The sequence below is a fragment of the Taudactylus pleione genome, unplaced genomic scaffold (genome assembly GCF_031769625.1).
Source record: "Taudactylus pleione unplaced genomic scaffold, aTauple2 ptg000136l, whole genome shotgun sequence".
Taxonomy (NCBI): Eukaryota; Metazoa; Chordata; class Amphibia; order Anura; family Myobatrachidae; genus Taudactylus; species Taudactylus pleione.
This window is the reverse complement of record NW_028284538.1, coordinates 2,808,809-2,832,130: the sequence shown is the minus strand read 5'-3', so window position 1 is coordinate 2,832,130 and position 23,322 is coordinate 2,808,809. Positions and strand designations below refer to the sequence as shown.

General features: G+C 43.1%; 1 protein-coding gene across 2 annotated transcripts in view; it reads right to left on the bottom strand.

The window, feature by feature from the left end:
- The window catches only part of ZDHHC5 (zDHHC palmitoyltransferase 5), a 64,310-nt gene that overhangs the window by 21,248 nt on the left and 19,740 nt on the right, over positions 1-23,322 (bottom strand). For both annotated transcript variants that reach the window (XM_088473498.1, XM_088473497.1), the window contains exons 2-4: positions 19,781-20,297; positions 17,300-17,421; positions 17,042-17,199 (exon numbers count right to left, since the gene is read on the bottom strand). In XM_088473498.1, coding sequence (XP_088329624.1) covers positions 17,042-17,199; positions 17,300-17,421; positions 19,781-19,884 — 384 coding nt within the window. In that variant the 5' untranslated portion in view covers positions 19,885-20,297. The remainder of the gene's footprint in view (positions 1-17,041; positions 17,200-17,299; positions 17,422-19,780; positions 20,298-23,322) is intronic.

Below are 23,322 nucleotides of genomic sequence, written 5' to 3'. Positions count from 1 at the left end.
AAATCAATTCCTGCACTAACCAGCGCTGATCACTCAACTACGCAGACACTGAGTCTGGTAGGACACAGCGCTGCATACACAGACCTGACCACAGCGGAGGAGAGGTATGCGGGGGGACCCAGACCACGATGCTTCCGTCCAGGCTTCCAGCAGCGTTCACCATGCGTTCAGGAAGATGGCCGCTGAGGAGCAGAGAGGAGGCTGGCCTGGGGGAGGAGCGGTGCCACAGGGCAAGTCGGCAGAGTGCAGAGAGGGCTGTGTGCAGCGGGGGAGGTGCCGGCTGTGAGACAGGGAAGGCGCGCTCCCCTGGCATGCATTTAACCCCCGGGACGCCGCAGCGCTACCGCTCTGCTGCGGTCCGCTGTCCCAGGGGGTAGTGGAAGCGCAGGTTCTTACCTGGCTCCACGCTGCAGCCAGTCCCCAGGGAGCCCCCTGCCTGGGGACTCAGGACCATGTAACAGCGGGAACCCACCGCGGGACCCCGCTGCTTACCTTGCTGTCCCCCTTGATTCCGGCCATGGTCCGGAACATCTGGGGTCACCGCTAGCTGTGACCCCAGATGCTCACCAGCATCCCCGGATCGGTACCGGCGTTCTGGTACCGGCGGGGGTGTAGGGAAGACAGCATGGACGTCAGGACTGACTGTCCATGCTGTACATCCAGATGTGCAGCCACAGCTGCATGCAGGAAAACTTCAGGGGCTCTTCTTAGCCCCCACTCCAACAGGTGCATCCGACTCCGGCCGGGCACCAAACTAAACTGAGGTGCCTTGGCTCGGGGGCGGGGTATAGGAGGGGGACCCTAGTGCATCCTGGGAGGCTGAAAGCTTAACTCTATGGTGCCCGATGACTGACGTCACACCTATACCCCAAGGTATCCTGTGGATACCCTATGGACCCTGAAGTAGAAAATACTCGGGAGACTCCAACTTCTATCTGACAGCTCTATTAGCTCTACGTAAATCTATGTCAAGCACATTGCACCATACGCACACGTAATTGTCCTCATTACCCTCCAACACGAATACTATCCTGAGGAAATCTGCATTCCACCATAATACCCCCACAGTACCTCCAATATGAACTGTAACAATTCCTGCATACTGCGGTACACATAGGCCTTTGTTCTCATTACCCCTCACACATTATACTGAGGAGAGTTGCACTTCCCCACAAGACCATGGTAGGTTAGGTCTGCAAACGTCTTGTGCCAGCGCTGCCTCCTGCAGCCTGTCTGCTCATTATCTTGCAGCCTCCCCAGCAGACAGAAAGTGCCAGGGGAAAGAACAGAGGTATAGAGTATCAAAACCACATACAGCTTGCTTATCATAACCCTGTACAATTATTATCACACCGCTTATTAATACAGCACCACCATTCACATCCGTCTGTGCCCCATTGGAGAATACAGCCTAAATTCCCTAACACACACACACACGGGAGCTATTTTGTCAGCAGCAAATTAAACTACTAGTAGGCTTTTGTCATGAGAGGTAACCGCATCACCTGGTAGAAATCTATGCAAACACAAAGAGAACATACAAACTCCACAAAGATAGGGCCAAGGTCAAATGAACACATGTCCCCAGCGCTGGGAGACAATGGAATATGCAGCAACTTACTACATTAACTGGCCAACAGGAGCATAGCAATAACAAGTGGGACTACATGGCCTATTATATTTTGGTCACTAGCCAACACACTATGCAACAGTCTGTATTACTGAGCTCCTGCCTACTCTCTTACTGGGTGTCTTGTCTTTGATACATTAGCTAAAAATAGTGTTCATTCTACCTGTCACAACCCGTGCAGTTCTTCTTTCCTGCCTGGGGTGTTGGTCTCTGCTCTGGTGCTTCTAGCACACTCCGCTGATTGAACAAACTGCCGAGATAGACCAGAATGTGCTAGAAGTACCAGAGCATAGAGCAACACCCTAGGCAGAAAAAATTGACTGCAGGGTTGTGACAGTTGCAGTGTACTAGAATGAACACTACATAAAGATCTACACCCAGAAAACAATTCACAATGGTACCCAGACCCAGTATAACACTCTTGCACATGATGCTGTTGCAGATTTACATAATAAATACAAGGTGTGCGCCACAAGGTAAATAATGACAGCTTAAGAAGAAGAAATAAATAAATATAAAAATAACCCTGCACAACTACACAAGTGATCCTCAATAATTCAGGAAAATAAGGCAGTGGTACGTATTTAAACAGACAGCACACTTCTTGCCACTGCATGCACAGATTAAATCACTGTAATATACGTTAGGTGGAACTACTACGCATTCCACACCTGTACATAAATCCATGATGCCAAAGAAGGTGTGGTCAATCTACAGTGGGCGTGGCAAGTTGTTAGGCACTAGTCTGCCTCTAGTAACACATTCCACTACAATAATTACCCCATACTGTCACCACACTGCAATAACTCCCCCATACTGCCATCACACTGCAATAAATACCCAATACTGCCATCTCACTGCAATAATTCCCCCATACTGCCATCACACATTCCACTGCAATAATTACCCCATACTGCCATTTCAATGCAATAATTCCCCCATACTGCCATCACACATTCCACTGCAATAATTACCCCATACTGCCATCACACATTCCACTGCAATAATTACCCCATACTGCCATCACACATTCCACTGCAATAATTACCCCTTACTGCCATTTCAATACAATAATTCCCCCATACTGCCATCACACATTCCACTGCAATAATTACCCCATACTGTCATCACACATTCCACTGCAATAATTAACCCATACTGCCATCACACAAAACCCTGCAATAATTACCCCATACTGCCATCACACTGCAATAAATTACCCCATACTGCCATCATACATTCAACTACATTAATTACCCCATACTGCCATCATACATTCCACTGCAATAATTACCCCATACTGCCATCACACATTCCACTGCAGTAATTACCCCATACTGCCATCACACATTCCACTGCAATAATTACCCCATACTGCCATCACACATTCCACTGCAATAATTAACCCATACTGCCATCACACATTCCACTGCAATAATTACCCCATACTGCCATCACACATTCCACTGCAATAATTACCCCATACTGCCATCACACATTCCACTGCAATAATTACCCCATACTGCCATGACACTGCAATAATTACCCCATACTGCCATCACACATCCCACTGCAATATTTACCCCACACTGTCATCACACATTCCACTGCAATAATTACCCCATACTGCCATCACACATTCCACTGCAATAATTACCCCATACTGCCATCACACATTCCACTGCAATATTTACCCCACACTGTCATCACACATTCCACTGCAATAATTACCCCATACTGCCATCACACATTCCACTGCAATAATTACCCCATACTGCCATCACACAAAACCCTGCAATAATAAACCCATACTGCCATCACACTGCAATAAATTACCCCATACTGCCATCATACATTCAACTACAATAATTACCCCATACTGCCATCACACATTCCACTGCAATAATTACCCCATACTGCCATCACACATTCCACTGCAGTAATTACCCCATACTGCCATCACACATTCCACTGCAGTAATTACCCCATACTGCCATCACACATTCCACTGCAATAATTACCCCATACTGCCATCACACATTCCACTGCAATAATTACCCCATACTGCCATCACACATTCCACTGCAATAATTACCCCATACTGCCATCTCACTGCAATAATTACCCCACACTGCCATCACACATTCCACTGCAATATTTACCCCACACTGTCATCACACATTCCACTGCAATAATTACCCCATACTGCCATCACACATTCCACTGCAATAATTTCCCCATACTGCCATCACAAAAAACCCTGCAATAATTACACCATACTGCCATCACACTGCAATAAATTACCCCATACTGCCATCACACATTCCACTGCAATAATTACCCCATACTGCCATCATACATTCAACTACAATATTACCCCATACTGCCATCACACATTCCACTGCAATAATTACCCCATACTGCCATCACACATTCCACTGCAATAATTACCCCATACTGCCATCACACATTCCACTGCAATAATTCCCCCATGCTGCCATCTCACTGCAATAATTCCCCCATACTGCCATCACACATTCCACTGCAATAATTACCCCATACTGCAATCACACATTCCACTGCAATAATTACCCCATACTGCCATCTCACATTACACTGCAATAATTACCCCATACTGCCATCACACATTCCACTGCAATAATTACCCCATACTGCCATCACACATTCCACTGCAATAATTACCCATACTGCCATCACACATTCCACTGCAATAATTACCCCATATTGCCATCATACATTCCACTACAATAATTACCCCTAACTGCCATCACACATTCCACTGCAGTAATTACCCCATACTGTCATCACACATTCCACTGCAATAATTACCCCATACTGCCATCTCACTGCAATAATTACCCCATACTGCCATCACACATTCCACTGCAATAATTACCCCATACTGCCATTTCAATGCAATAATTCCCCCATACTGCCATCACACATTCCACTGCAATAATTACCCCATACTGCCATCACACATTCCACTGCAATAATTACCCCATACTGCCATCACACATTCCACTGCAATAATTACCCCTTACTGCCATTTCAATACAATAATTCCCCCATACTGCCATCACACATTCCACTGCAATAATTACCCCATACTGTCATCACACATTCCACTGCAATAATTAACCCATACTGCCATCACACAAAACCCTGCAATAATTACCCCATACTGCCATCACACTGCAATAAATTACCCCATACTGCCATCATACATTCAACTACATTAATTACCCCATACTGCCATCATACATTCCACTGCAATAATTACCCCATACTGCCATCACACATTCCACTGCAGTAATTACCCCATACTGCCATCACACATTCCACTGCAATAATTACCCCATACTGCCATCACACATTCCACTGCAATAATTAACCCATACTGCCATCACACATTCCACTGCAATAATTACCCCATACTGCCATCACACATTCCACTGCAATAATTACCCCATACTGCCATCACACATTCCACTGCAATAATTACCCCATACTGCCATGACACTGCAATAATTACCCCATACTGCCATCACACATCCCACTGCAATATTTACCCCACACTGTCATCACACATTCCACTGCAATAATTACCCCATACTGCCATCACACATTCCACTGCAATAATTACCCCATACTGCCATCACACATTCCACTGCAATATTTACCCCACACTGTCATCACACATTCCACTGCAATAATTACCCCATACTGCCATCACACATTCCACTGCAATAATTACCCCATACTGCCATCACACAAAACCCTGCAATAATAAACCCATACTGCCATCACACTGCAATAAATTACCCCATACTGCCATCATACATTCAACTACAATAATTACCCCATACTGCCATCACACATTCCACTGCAATAATTACCCCATACTGCCATCACACATTCCACTGCAGTAATTACCCCATACTGCCATCACACATTCCACTGCAGTAATTACCCCATACTGCCATCACACATTCCACTGCAATAATTACCCCATACTGCCATCACACATTCCACTGCAATAATTACCCCATACTGCCATCACACATTCCACTGCAATAATTACCCCATACTGCCATCTCACTGCAATAATTACCCCACACTGCCATCACACATTCCACTGCAATATTTACCCCACACTGTCATCACACATTCCACTGCAATAATTACCCCATACTGCCATCACACATTCCACTGCAATAATTTCCCCATACTGCCATCACAAAAAACCCTGCAATAATTACACCATACTGCCATCACACTGCAATAAATTACCCCATACTGCCATCACACATTCCACTGCAATAATTACCCCATACTGCCATCATACATTCAACTACAATATTACCCCATACTGCCATCACACATTCCACTGCAATAATTACCCCATACTGCCATCACACATTCCACTGCAATAATTACCCCATACTGCCATCACACATTCCACTGCAATAATTCCCCCATGCTGCCATCTCACTGCAATAATTCCCCCATACTGCCATCACACATTCCACTGCAATAATTACCCCATACTGCAATCACACATTCCACTGCAATAATTACCCCATACTGCCATCTCACATTACACTGCAATAATTACCCCATTACTGCCATCACACATTCCACTGCAATAATTACCCCATACTGCCATCACACATTCCACTGCAATAATTACCCATACTGCCATCACACATTCCACTGCAATAATTACCCCATATTGCCATCATACATTCCACTACAATAATTACCCCTAACTGCCATCACACATTCCACTGCAGTAATTACCCCATACTGTCATCACACATTCCACTGCAATAATTACCCCATACTGCCATCTCACTGCAATAATTACCCCATACTGCCATCACACATTCCACTGCAATATTTACCCCACACTGTCATCACACATTCCACTGCAGTAATTACCCCATACTGCCATCACACATTCCACTGCAATAATTACCCCATACTGCCATCACACATTCCACTGCAATAATTAACCCATACTGCCATCACACATTCCACTGCAATAATTACCCCATACTGCCATCACACATTCCACTGCAATAATTACCCCATACTGCCATCACACATTCCACTGCAATAATTACCCCATACTGCCATCACACATTCCACTGCAATAATTACCCCATACTGCCATCTCACTGCAATAATTACCCCATACTGCCATCACACATTCCACTGCAATATTTACCCCACACTGTCATCACACATTCCACTGCAATAATTACCCCATACTGCCATCACACATTCCACTGCAATAATTACCCCATACTGCCATCACACATTCCACTGCAATATTTACCCCATACTGCCATCACACATTCCACTGCAGTAATTACCCCATACTGCCATCACACATTCCACTGCAGTAATTACCCCATACTGCCATCATACATTCCACTGCAATAATTACTCCATACTGCCATCACACATTCCACTGCAATAATTACCCCATACTGCCATCACACATTCCACTGCAATAATTACCCCGTACTGCCATCACACATTCCACTGCAATAATTACCCCATACTGCCATCTCACTGCAATAATTACCCCATACTGCCATCACACATTCCACTACAATATTTACCCCACACTGTCATCACACATCCACTGCAATAATTACCCCATACTGCCATCACACATTCCACTGCAATAATTTCCCCATACTGCCATCACAAAAAACCCTGCAATAATTACACCATACTGCCATCACACTGCAATAAATTACCCCATACTGCCATCACACATTCCACTGCAATAATTACCCCATACTGCCATCATACATTCAACTACAATATTACCCCATACTGCCATCACACATTCCACTGCAATAATTACCCCATACTGCAATCACACATTCCACTGCAATAATTACCCCATACTGCCATCACACATTACACTGCAATAATTACCCCATACTGCCATCAGACATTCCACTGCAATAATTACCCCATACTGCCATCACACATTCCACTGCAATAATTACCCATACTGCCATCACACATTCCACTGCAATAATTACCCCATATTGCCATCATACATTCCACTACAATAATTACCCCATACTGCCATCACACATTCCACTGCAATAATTACCCCATACTGTCATCACACATTCCACTGCAATAATTACCCCATACTGCCATCTCACTGCAATAATTACCCCATACTGCCATCACACATTCCACTGCAATATTTACCCCACACATCACACTGCAAAAATTCCCCCATACAGCCATCTCACTGCAATAATTCCCCCATACTGCCGTCACACATCACACTGCAATAATTCCCCCATATTGCCATCACACATTACACTGCAATAATTCCCCCATACTGCCATCACACATTACACTGCAATAATTCCCCCATACTGCCGTCACATATCACACTGCAATAATTCCCCCATACTGCCGCCACACATTGCACTGCAATAATTCCCCCATAATGCCATCACACATTACACTGCAATTATTCCCCCACACTGCCATCACACATTACACTGCAATAATTACCCCATACTGCTGTCACACATTACACTGCTCTAATTACCCCATACTGCCGTCACACATTCCACTGCAATAATTACCCCATATTGCCATCACACATTCCACTGCAATAATTACCCCATACTGTCATCTCACTGCAATAATTCCCCCATACTGTCATCACACATTCCACTGCAATAATTACCCCATACTGCCATCACAGTGCAATAAATTATCCCATACTGCCGCCACACATTCCACTGCAGTAATTACCCCATACTGTCATCACACATTCCACTGCAATAATTACCCCATACTGCCATCTCACTGCAATAATTACCCCATACTGCCATCACACATTCCTCTGCAATATTTACCCCACACTGTCATCACACATTTCACTGCAATAATTACCCCATACTGCCATCACACATTCCACTGCAATAATTACCCCATACTGCCATCACACATTACACTGCAATAATTCCCCCATACTGCCGTCACACATTACACTGCAATAATTCCCCCATACTGCCATCTCACAGCAATAATTACCCCGTACTGCCATCACACATTCCACTGTAATAATTACCCCATACTGCCATCACACAAAACCCTGCAATAATTCCCCCATACTGCCATCTCACTGCAATAATTACCGCATACTGCCATCACACATTCCACTGCAATAATTACCCCATACTGCCATCACACAAAACCCTGCAATAATTACCCCATACTGCCATCACACTGCAATAAATTACCCCATACTGCCATCATACATTGAACTACAATAATTACCCCATACTGCCATCACACATTCCACTGCAATAATTACCCCATACTGCCATCACACATTCCACTGCAGTAATTACCCCATACTGCCATCACACATTCCACTGCAATAATTACCCCATACTGCCATCACATATTCCACTGCAATAATTAACCCATACTGCCATCACACATTCCACTGCAATAATTACCCCATACTGCCATCACACATTCCACAGCAATAATTACCCCATACTGCCATCACACATTCCACTGCAATAATTACCCCATACTGCCATCACACTGCAATAAATTACCCCATACTGCCATCATACATTCCACTGCAATAATGACCCCATACTGCCATCACACATTCCACTGCAATAATTACCCCACACTGCCATCACACATTCCACTGCAATATTTACCCCACACTGTCATCACACATTCCACTGCAATAATTACCCCATACTGCCATCACACATTCCACTGCAATAATTACCCCATACTGCCATCACACAAAACCCTGCAATAATAAACCCATACTGCCATCACACTGCAATAAATTACCCCATACTGCCATCATACATTCAACTACAATAATTACCCCATACTGCCATCACACATTCCACTGCAATAATTACCCCATACTGCCATCACACATTCCACTGCAGTAATTACCCCATACTGCCATCACACATTCCACTGCAGTAATTACCCCATATTGCCATCACACATTCCACTGCAATAATTACCCCATACTGCCATCACACATTCCACTGCAATAATTACCCCATACTGCCATCACACATTCCACTGCAATAATTACCCCATACTGCCATCTCACTGCAATAATTACCCCACACTGCCATCACACATTCCACTGCAATATTTACCCCACACTGTCATCACACATTCCACTGCAATAATTACCCCATACTGCCATCACACATTCCACTGCAATAATTTCCCCATACTGCCATCACAAAAAACCCTGCAATAATTACACCATACTGCCATCACACTGCAATAAATTACCCCATACTGCCATCACACATTCCACTGCAATAATTACCCCATACTGCCATCATACATTCAACTACAATATTACCCCATACTGCCATCACACATTCCACTGCAATAATTACCCCATACTGCCATCACACATTCCACTGCAATAATTCCCCCATACTACCATCACACATTCCACTGCAATAATTCCCCCATGCTGCCATCTCACTGCAATAATTCCCCCATACTGCCATCACACATTCCACTGCAATAATTCCCCCATGCTGCCATCTCACTGCAATAATTCCCCCATACTGCCATCACACATTCCACTGCAATAATTACCCCATACTGCAATCACACATTCCACTGCAATAATTACCCCATACTGCCATCTCACATTCCACTGCAATAATTACCCCATACTGCCATCACACATTCCACTGCAATAATTACCCCATACTGCCATCACACATTCCACTGCAATAATTACCCATACTGCCATCACACATTCCACTGCAATAATTACCCCATATTGCCATCATACATTCCACTACAATAATTACCCCATACTGCCATCACACATTCCACTGCAGTAATTACCCCATACTGTCATCACACATTCCACTGCAATAATTACCCCATACTGCCATCTCACTGCAATAATTACCCCATACTGTCATCACACATTCCACTGCAATATTTACCCCACACTGTCATCACACATTCCACTGCAGTAATTACCCCATACTGCCATCACACATTCCACTGCAATAATTACCCCATACTGCCATCACACATTCCACTGCAATAATTAACCCATACTGCCATCACACATTCCACTGCAATAATTACCCCATACTGCCATCACACATTCCACTGCAATAATTACCCCATACTGCCATCACACATTCCACTGCAATAATTACCCCATACTGCCATCACACATTCCACTGCAATAATTACCCCATACTGCCATCTCACTGCAATAATTACCCCATACTGCCATCACACATTCCACTGCAATATTTACCCCACACTGTCATTACACATTCCACTGCAATAATTACCCCATACTGCCATCACACATTCCACTGCAATAATTACCCCATACTGCCATCACACATTCCACTGCAATATTTACCCCATACTGCCATCACACATTCCACTGCAGTAATTACCCCATACTGCCATCACACATTCCACTGCAATAATTACCCCATACTGCCATCACCCATTCCACTGCAATAATTACTCCATACTGCCATCACACATTCCACTGCAATAATTACCCCATACTGCCATCACACATTCCACTGCAATAATTACCCATACTGCCATCACACATTCCACTGCAATAATTACCCCATATTGCCATCATACATTCCACTACAATAATTACCCCATACTGCCATCACACATTCCACTGCAGTAATTACCCCATACTGTCATCACACATTCCACTGCAATAATTCCCCCATACAGCCATCTCACTGCAATAATTACCCCATACTGCCATCACACATTCCACTGCAATATTTACCCCACACTGCCGTCACACATCACACTGCAAAAATTCCCCCATACTGCCGTCACACATCACACTGCAATAATTCCCCCATATTGCCGTCACACATCACACTGCAATAATTCCCCCATACTGCTGTCACACATCACACTGCAATAATTCCCCCATACTGCCATCACACATTACACTGCAATAATTCCCCCATACTTCCGTCACACATCACACTGCAATAATTCCCCCATACTGCCGCCACACATTGCACTGCAATAATTCCCCCATAATGCCATCACACATTACACTGCAATTATTCCCCCATACTGCCATCATACATTCCACTACAATAATTACCCCATACTGCCATCACACATTCCACTGCAGTAATTACCCCATACTGTCATCACACATTCCACTGCAATAATTCCCCCATACAGCCATCTCACTGCAATAATTACCCCATACTGCCATCACACATTCCACTGCGATATTTACCCCACACTGCCGTCACACATCACACTGCAAAAATTCCCCCATACAGCCATCTCACTGCAATAATTCCCCCATACTGCCGTCACACATCACACTGCAATAATTCCCCCATATTGCCGTCACACATCACACTGCAATAATTCCCCCATACTGCTGTCACACATCACACTGCAATAATTCCCCCATACTGCCGTCACACATTACACTGCAATAATTCCCCCATACTTCCGTCACACATCACACTGCAATAATTCCCCCATACTTCCGTCACACATCACACTGCAATAATTCCCCCATACTGCCGCCACACATTGCACTGCAATAATTCCCCCATAATGCCATCACACATTACACTGCAATAATTCCCCCATACTGCCATCACACATTACACTGCAATAATTACCCCATACTGCCGTCACACATTACACTGCTCTAATTACCCCATACTGCCGTCACACATTCCACTGCAATAATTACCCCATATTGCCATCACACATTCCACTGCAATAATTACCCCATACTGCCATCACAGTGCAATAAATTATCCCATACTGCCGCCACACATTCCACTGCAGTAATTACCCCATACTGTCATCACATATTCCACTGCAATAATTACCCCATACTGCCATCTCACTGCAATAATTACCCCATACTGCCATCACACATTCCTCTGCAATATTTACCCCACACTGTCATCACACATTTCACTGCAATAATTACCCCATACTGCCATCACACATTCCACTGCAATAATTACCCCATACTGCCATCACACATTCCACTGCAATAATTCCCCCATACTGCCGTCACACATTACACTGCAATAATTCCCCCATACTGCCATCTCACAGCAATAATTACCCCATACTGCCATCACACATTCCACTGTAATAATTACCCCATACTGCCATCACACAAAACCCTGCAATAATTCCCCCATACTGCCATCTCACTGCAATAATTACCGCATACTGCCATCACACATTCCACTGCAATAATTACCCCATACTGCCATCACACATTCCACTGCAATAATTACCACATACTGTAATCTCACTGCAATAATTCCCTCATACTTCCGCCACACATTACACTGCAGTAATTACCCCATACTGCCATCACACTGCAATAAATTACCCCATACTTCCGCCACACATTACACTGCCGTAATTACCCCATACTGTCATCACATATTCCACTGCAATAATTACCCCATACTGCCATCTCACTGCAATAATTACCCCATACTGCCATCACACATTCCACTGCAATATTTACCCCACACTGTCATCACACATTTCACTGCAATAATTACCCCATACTGCCATCACACATTCCACTGCAATAATTACCCCATACTGCCATCACACAAAACCCTGCAATAATTACCCCATACTGCCATCACACTGCAATAAATTACCCCATACTGCCATCACACATTCCACTGCAATAATTACCCCATACTGCCATCACACATTCCACTGTAATAATTACCCCATACTGCCATCACACAAAACCCTGCAATAATTCCCCCATACTGCCGTCACACATTACACTGCAATAATTACCCCATACTGCCGTCACACATTACACTGCAATAATTCCACCATACTGCCATCACACATTACACTGCAATAATTCCCACATACTGCCGTCACACATCACACTGCAATAATTCCCCTATATTGCCGTCACACATCACACTGCAATAATTCCCCCATATTGCCATCACACTGCAATAATTCCCCCATACTGCCGTCACACATCACACTGCAATAATTCCCCCATACTGCCATCACACATTACACAGCAATAATTCCCCCATACTGTCATCACACATTACACTGCAATAATTCCCCCATACTGCCGTCACACATCACAGTGCAATAATTCCCCCATACTGCCGCCACACATTACACTGCAATAATTCCCCCATAATGCCATCACACTGCAATAATTCCCCCATACTGCCATCACACATTACACTGCAATAATTCCCCCATACTGCCATCACACATTACACTGCAATAATTACCCCATACTGCCGTCACACATTCCACTGCTGTAATTACCCCATACTGCCGTCACACATTCCACTGCAATAATTACCCCATATTCCCATCACACATTCCACTGCAATAATTACCCCATACTGTCATCTCACTGCAATAATTCCCCCATACTGTCATCACACTTTCCACTGCAATAATTACCCCATACTGCCATCACAGTGCAATAAATTCCCCCATACTGCCGTCACACATCACACTGCAATAATTCCCCCATACTGCCGTCACACATCACACTGCAATAATTCCCCCATACTGCCGTCACACATCACACTGCAATAATTCCCCCATACTGCCGTCACACATCACACTGCAATAATTCCCCCATATTGCCGTCACACATCACACTGCAATAATTCCCCCATATTGCCGTCACACATCACACTGCAATAATTCCCCCATACTGCCATCACACATTACACTGCAATAATTCCCCCATACTGCCATCACACATTACACTGCAATAATTCCCCCATACTGCCGTCACACATCACACTGCAATAATTTCCCCATACTGCCACCACACATTACACTGCAATATTTCCCCCATAATGCCATCACACATTACACTGCAATAATTCCCCCATACTGCCGTCACACATCACACTGCAATAATTCCCCCATATTGCCGTCACACATCACACTGCAATAATTCCCCCATACTGCCGTCACACATCACACTGCAATAATTCCCCCATACTGCCATCACACATTACACTGCTGTAATTACCCCATACTGCCATCACACTGCAATAATTCCCCCATACTGCCGTCACACATCACACTGCAATAATTCCCCCATATTGCCGTCACACATCACACTGCAATAATTCCCCCATACTGCCGTCACACATTACACTGCAATAATTCCCCCATACTGCCATCACACATTACACTGCTGTAATTACCCCATACTGCCATCACACTGCAATAATTCCCCCATACTGCCGCCACACATTACACTGCAATAATTCCCCCATAATGCCATCACACATTACACTGCAATAATTCCCCCATACTGCCATCACACATTACACTGCAATAATTACCCCATACTGCCGTCACACATTACACTGCTGTAATTACCCCATACTGCCGTCACACATTCCACTGCAATAATTACCCCATACTGCCGTCACACATTCCACTGCAATAATTACCCCATACTGCCGTCACACATTCCACTGCAATAATTCCACCATACTGCCATCACACTGCAATAATTCCCCCATACTGCCTCACACATCACACTGCAATAATTCCCCCATACTTCCGTCACAGATTACACTGCAATAATTCCCCCATACTGCCGTCACACATTCCACTGCAATAATTCCCCCATACTGCCATTACACATTACACTGCAATTACAATGGTGTCGTACATTGCAAATTACCTTTATCTCTTTGTACCCACAGTATCAATGTCCCGGACTATTACATTTCAGTTGTTACACTCACAAATCAGTCCTCCTGACTGAAAACATGAAAAACAATCGTACTATGGGACATGGGCTGATGTGACTCCTATGGGATGTCTTATAATTATACATTGGTGCACATAAAGAAAAGGGAAACCAGAAGAATAGAAGTAATGTAGACACTGCATGTAGACGGTTAGAGAAAGGCAGATGAGTAGCAACAAATGTGAACTTCCCTAATTAGTTTGTATTTAGGAGCGGTTTCAACACTGAAAGTGATGAAATTGTCTGATAGAAGGAGGAAGAGCAGCCCAGATAAAGAGTAATACACGAGAGCCGTTTGTGGGAATGTGAGTAAGTGATAAAGGGGATGAAAACCATAGATCCTGAGAAGGAGAATTGGTTAAGTCATCTGGAGACAAGTGAAGAACAGGAGAGACAGCAATTTAAGGGAGCGTTGACTGTTAGTACAAATAACTATGATGGAAATTGAATTAGCAGCGGGACTTATCGTAGACATTTCGCTCCTGGGTTAAGAGCCCAGAGCTATTCAATTACTGCTGTGGTAAACCCTGAGGGTGAAAACAGAAATCGGCGTTAGGTGAACCCTAGCACCAATGCTTAACCAGGGAGCTAAAATCCTGAGGCAAGTTCTGCGACTAATTGAATTCCCCTCTATAAGTTGAACCCTCATATTAAGAAGCAGCCAGTGCTGGTGGTTCCTGGCAGTCCCTGTCCCATTAGAGTTCATGGTTTAAAAACCCTGACACACATTATGGTCCATCTTGGTCAGCAGCCAATCGACCTACCAGTCTGTTTTTGGCATCTGGGTGGAAACCGGAGCACCTGGAGGAAACTTATGCAAAGATGTGGAGAACAAACAAACTCCACACAAGTAAAGCCCTTGTCAGGACTCGAACTCATTACCCCAGTGCTGTTGGGCAGCAACGCTAACCATCGTGCTGCCAGGTAATACTGAATGAGCTACTTGGATGAGGAGGAATATGTATATAGTGCAAAAGGATTAATAAGAATAATAAGTTGCAGACGATGCATCCATCATGGGTGCACTATATAGGTTACAATGGGCAGGATAAACAATAGGTTTTGGGGAGGTAGAAAGTACAAAACCTTGCTTTCCAAAGCATCGTCTATCAGCAAATCTGATCTCCCCATTAAATGGTACCTTTAAGGTTCTTTTTAACCAAACAAGACAAGCCGGGTCTCTGACCTTTCTGCAGATTTATTTTTTTAATTCCTCTATTAATAAAATAGTGCTAACCAGCCACACCTGTGACACGTATGGGCAAAACTGTGTCGTCTCTTATGATCAATCCCCCCTTTTTTATACCTCCAAGGATGTTAATGGCAGTAGCTGCCTCTGAATGGCAAATGATAGAACATCACATGGAGTCCCTTCTATCTGCAATTACATCAGGATCTGCCCATCACACATTCCCCAAGTAAACTGGCTGTACTCAAAACAAAGACAAAAGACAGACCTACAAAATGATAATGCAATCGCATCCATTTAAAACCTATGTAAGAGACCAAGTGTAACTCACCTCCACACAGTTGTCACACACACTGCAGTGCGAGCAGCGGGGCGGCCTGTAAAACCGGCAGGTTGAGCACCACTTCATGCGGACCTGTACGCCTCTCACTTCCACTGTCTTATACAGGGGGGCCCGGAAATCGTCCTCTTTGTCTTCATCCTCTTCCGCTGGGGGAAAATAGGTGGTGAGCACAAAGATCCTGTAAGACAGTACTTGCTGGAAAAGAGTTCTCAGGAGAGCTCTAGATAGGAATAACCAGGTTCTTACCTCGTGGGAATATTCCAGGGTCCATGAATGTGGCCATGCTGAAATTGGCCAAAACAAACAGAAACATGACAGCGTTATAAGCAGGAAGAGCAGGGGACACCTCCACATTGAGCCAAGGGCATCTGTGTAGACAAGTTGTGAACAAGGCAACTAAGTAGATCATAATTAAAATATATATACTGATAAATAAAAGGGAGGCTACACACAAACTGCAACTACCCATATGCTAAATAATTCTAGTAACATCAATAAACATATGAAAAAGTTACACCAGTATAAACTGTGATTTATTTTTTCCTATGCACACAATACTTCCTGCTAGAAAGCATATCGAAGGCCACTTCTGCAAGGTTATCATTCAGAACAATAGCCTGCACCTAACTGCATAGTAAATAGAAAACACCACTAGTTCTGTTACGGTATGGAAATGTTATGATGTTGCAATAAAATAGTTAGACGTGTATATTAGGTTTAACAGCCTTTTAAAAGCAAGAAACACCCTGTGTCTCATGTTATAAGATGTACATGACTCATATTAAGATACTAAAATCAAATAACAGCTAATTATTGTTCTGGTATTCAATTTTCTATTCATCCATTTGATTACTGCATATATAAAATAAATAAATTAATTAATAATAATAAAAAATAATATATATAATATCTATATGTCACACACAATCCTAAAACGTAGACATGCATTTGCATAAGAATGGTCTGAATACATAGATATATATTTACAAAGATCCTGCTTGGGCCATCTATTAAAATTTCCCATAATTACCACAAGAGATGCCAGAATTAAAGTAACACTATAGAGCAAAGAAGGAAAAAAAACAAAAAAAAAACAGCTACAAACCAAGAAGGTAAAGTACATTGTTCAGTGTATACCTGATAATACTACAGGAACTCCTAAAACGTAAATGATTACCAAATCAGTCCGTTACACACAGCAGCACCTTTAGGCCGCATACTGACGGCATCTGTGTCAGGTCACAGCTCAGGCTGAGTTACAAGTCTCACTAGCAGTCAGTCACTGTCTGCTAATTCAGTCAAGAGAGCATAATGAACAAACTTTGTCGAGCATAAACACTCATGTTACTTAAAGTATATATTGGGTAGCTCAGCGTTATAAAGCTTTGATGTATATTAACACCTTTATGACCCCCATCCACCCCTCACCACCTACCTATGTATAAGCATTAAACCTACGTCTTTACCGCGACACACTGCAAATTGCGACAGCGCATAGGGATTCCTGGGAGGCTGTCAGCAACCATTAGGAAAATATGAGGAAGAATAACTAGAATGTCTGGCTGGTTACAGATTTCCACAGTAGCATATTTAAATACATAACAAAAATATTGGCGCATACATCGCTGCTAATTTATTCATCGTTCAATGACTTAGAAAATGTTAAGCAAGGATATAACCGCACATTATTTTTTAAAAATCAGGACAGTAAGGAGAGAGGACGGTATTCAGTTTACCATTTTTAGTACATACATTTACTTCTAAATTGATTTACTTTTTAAATTAGGTAACTGGATATGAACTCAAATATGGGCTTAATGAAAATAATAAGTGGGACTCCTTAGAATTACCTCACACGTTAGCACTTTTCAAAGCAATTGGGCAAATAAGAGATTCCAAAGGAGATTAGACGCATTCTAAAGTCTGCGCTGGCTAGCGGCTGTATGCTGGGGCTGGAATAACAGGAGATACTGTGCAGAGACACAGTACAATACATGGACATGGGGTGAAGGGAATAATCAAAGTGCGAAAATATCAGGAAGATGGCGAGAAGATATTCTTACCAATTACAGTAAATAGCACATGCTATTGAAAAAAGTTACTGTATGCACATGTTTTACAGTATTATTACTTATGTACAAAGCTCTTGCCCATAACTAAGAAATGATGAGATCTCAGCCTTATTATTTCCATGCAACTTAATGTACAAAGGGCAGTCACAGAGACTGAGCTCTATATTACACGTTTACCAATTTGGTTTTTATACTGAAGTCGTCAGGCACTAGACGGATATATCATGAGGTTCAGACTGGCGTAATCTCTTTAGATGGTTTGTATATACCAAGTAATCCCGCAAACTGGGACAGAATTAAAAGGACAGATGGGGCGGCAGACAGATATTTAAATGGACGGCAGGAGAAGAGACATGAAAACAGACCGGTGGGAAAGAAAGTCTACACAGCATGAAACTAATATACATTATCAGAGAGCGATCGATGAATACATCCACAGGAAGGACACCGCTGCGCTGGTAGATGGTGCCACACAGAACTGGGCATCTAGTTGCTAATCAAGAAAGGCTGTGACATTAATACAAGTTGATCGCCAAGTGAGCTGAACTATAGGCTATCGGGAGATGCCACAAAGAATGCTGTGAGAATGCAGATACACTGTAAAGTAAATACTCGGAGTAAAGGGGTAGCCTCGTATGTTGTCTGAGAGACTTACGTAAAGGTGAAGAAAAGGGTTGTAGATCCCACTAGAAATATGGTTGCTGCAGCCACAGGGATGTACTTGCTGGGTTTGAATGACTTGACAGTTCCTGCAGGCATCGTGAGGATGGAAGGATGGGACTAAGGGGTACAGCATATCCCCCACACAGCACTAGTAGGCGATGGGAGAAATATACACAGGAAGGACTGAAGTGAGTTAGGGATGAAACAAAACGTCGGAGCCAGGGAACTGTACCAATCCTATTAAATATTTCCCCACATGGTAAATAAAAATCGTAGGGCTGTAATTCAGCGCTTAATAAATCGGGGGCTGTTTATAGTGAAAGCCTCCCCTCCTCCAAATCTCCAGAGCGAGGGGAGCATACAATGTCTTGCAGCTCTTTGCCCCCTCCCGTTATCAGTCTGTCTCCCTCCTTGCAGTAATCCCTTGGTAATCCATGTGGCTGATGACACTGGGGGGTGGGTGCTCAGTCTGTTTTCTTTGGAGCTGCACTCCTGGAATAATTTGCAACCTGTAGAGACAAAAAGACAGAAAAATAGTAAAAAAACAAAACAAAAAATAAACCGCATTAAATATCAACCTGTCATACACAGAAAAAAAAAAAATTATATATTATCGCGTGAACACATTATACAATTGTTACTTCTATTTATCTGTTCTACTGATCGGAGGAAATATCGTGTCCCTGTACACACTGCACAGATATCGGTCGTCAGCTCACACACACTGTACAATTGTTTCTTCTGATCCTCCTATTTATCTGTCCTAATGACCGGATGGGAAGATTGTGTGCCTGTATACAAACTGCAAAATGTGACCAGATTTATTGCATCTTATGAGCATCCTAGAAGATGCGATCAGAGCGATTTATCAGAGATAAACGGAGATTGTACATGTGTACACATTCAGATAATTGTACAGTGTGTACTCCGCTTTACCCTGTTGCTATACTTGATCATGACTTGTGACCATTTATTTTTGCCACAGTACTGTGTAAGATTTGGCATTTATATTGTTTGTTCTAAAATACAGAAATAATGAACAAACCCCTATTATTAGATCCATACCTTGGAACAAACACATATAAAAAGAAATTTGTTTCATCGCGCCCGGACGGGAGATTGTGGGGAGATATTCAATTGATTCAGAATATCGCGGCCATAGAGGTCGGGTTAAGCCGCATAAAACTGCTAAACATGACCAAATTGGCCCAAACGGGTCACTTTCCGCACATTACAGCTCGCCACCCCCGGGGGGGGGGGGGGGGGGGGGGGGAGGTGGTGTGTGAGCTGAAATGCTGACGCCGGCAGCAGTTTGCGCCCGACAGGAGCAACAATTGAACAGCTCCATCGGGGCGCGAAGGGGGGACAGCTGCTGCCGAAAACAATTGAATTCCGCCCTAAATATTAGAAACTTGTGACCATTTAAAATGTCAGGGCGAGGTGTCACATCATAGGATTGTAGTAAATTGTGACTATAATAATCTAATGTTTTGCTAGTATACACAGGCAGGGAGCAGTGACAGAATTATGTCAGTAAGGTCGGCTAATATGTAGCCTCGGAACAATGGCAGCGGAGCTGACAAAGGATGTTAATCCCTATTTATATAATAGTGAGATTGACTCTAACCATTTGTGGCTGGTGTGGTTTACAAATAGATTTCTATTTAAAGATTGGAGTCTAAAACAAACGGGCAGCAAGACACAAAGAGGAGTAAAAGGGGAGCGTAACAGGGTATGAGTTTGCACGAGAGAGAGAGAGAGAGAGAGAGACTCACAGAGAGAGACAAAGAGAGACACACACAGAGAGAGACAGAGAGAGAGAAGAGACACAGAGAGAGAGAGAGAGAGAGAGAGAGAGAGAGAGAGAGAGAGAGAGAGAGAGAGAGAGAGAAGAGAAGAGAGAGAGAGACAGAGAGAGAGACCAATTGGGGAAACCAGCGACCTGGAACATGTTGGCAAATAAAGGGCTACAGATGTTTTAAATTAAGCCTGCAGAGTGGTGTCTGTCTTTATATATAATCATTGCTTTAAATCTCAATATAAAAATCACACAAAATTCTGTAATTTTACCAACTTGTATCTGTATTACATCCCTCTCCCCTTCCCTAAATAGGTTAGGGGAAGGAAGCTTTACTAAATTTTGTCCTAGGAAATTCTGGAAATGGGGAACGTGAAGAAGTATTTGAGCATATGTAGCTGGGGGTTTGGTGGGTTTTTAGGGTAGGTGGAGCTATTTAGGAGCAGGTGGGAGATGGATGTGGTATGTGGTGGAATGTTAAAGCAAATGAGGAGGCACGATAGGAGTCCTGAGGCCGAGACTAGTAATTAGTGGCCTGTGAGAAGGATAAACCAACAGCAATACATATAAGAGGTATATGTGCCAGCAAGAATGATTCCCATCTATATTCCTTTTTTGGCTCCTGTACACTTTTTACACATGCACTATGATCTCGTCTCATATTCCATCCACTTACAATTACATGTATCAGTGGCATACATGCCAGAACTGGTACCCTCACGGAGAAATATGTATTGTATAATGAATGACTGTTATACAGTCACCAGTTCCTAGAAGTAGCTATAATCTCCCCCTCCCATGGCGCTGTGCCTCATTTCCTCAGCACAACAACCAGGCTTCTTTAGCTCGGTCACATAAACGTGCTGGAAAGTTAGGTCATGAAAACACCTCTGGTGTGACTGGTGCCCAAAAACTCTATTTATTAAACATTTTGAGGCACTTGGGAAAGAGGACCTTATGGTCGAGGAGTCGTGCTAAGCAAATTTCTACAAAGAATCTGAAATACATTTCATTTATAGGCTCGGGCAGTGGTTCCCAAACTGTGTGCCGTTCCACAGGGCACTTACAGGGTTTTTAAAAATGTCTCAATAAGAAAATTTCTGCCTAGGGGCAGAAAACACCCTGTGGGTTTCCTCCGGGTGCACAGATTTCCACCCACATACTCGTGAGTTTACTGGCTACTGACAATATTAACATATGTGTTCATGTGGTAGGGAATACAGACTAAGCTATACTGGGGGATGGACTGATATGAATTACTGAAAAATTATCTATAAAGAGTTGCAGAATATGCGTCCGCTATATAAATAACTTACTACGTAAAGTCATAAAGGCATGGTGTGGTGTAATGGGAAAAGTGTAACCCAATAAACCTATTCTAACATCTAAGAGAACAATATACAGGTGGAGTCTCCCATATCCAAATATTCCGAAATACGGAATAATTTTGGCATGACTGAAATAATGAAACCTTTGATTATTGATGGTTCAATGTACACAAACTTTGTCTAAGGCACAAATTATTAAAAATATTGAATAAAATTACCTTCAGGCTGTGTGTATAAGGTGTATATGAAACATAAATAAATTTCATGTATGTACAAAAACTTTGCTTGAGCCACAATATTATTGAAAATACTGTATAAAATTACCTGCAGGATGTGTGTATAAGGTGTATATAACACATAAATGCACTCTGTGTTTAGATTTGGGCCCCATTCCCAAGATATTTCATT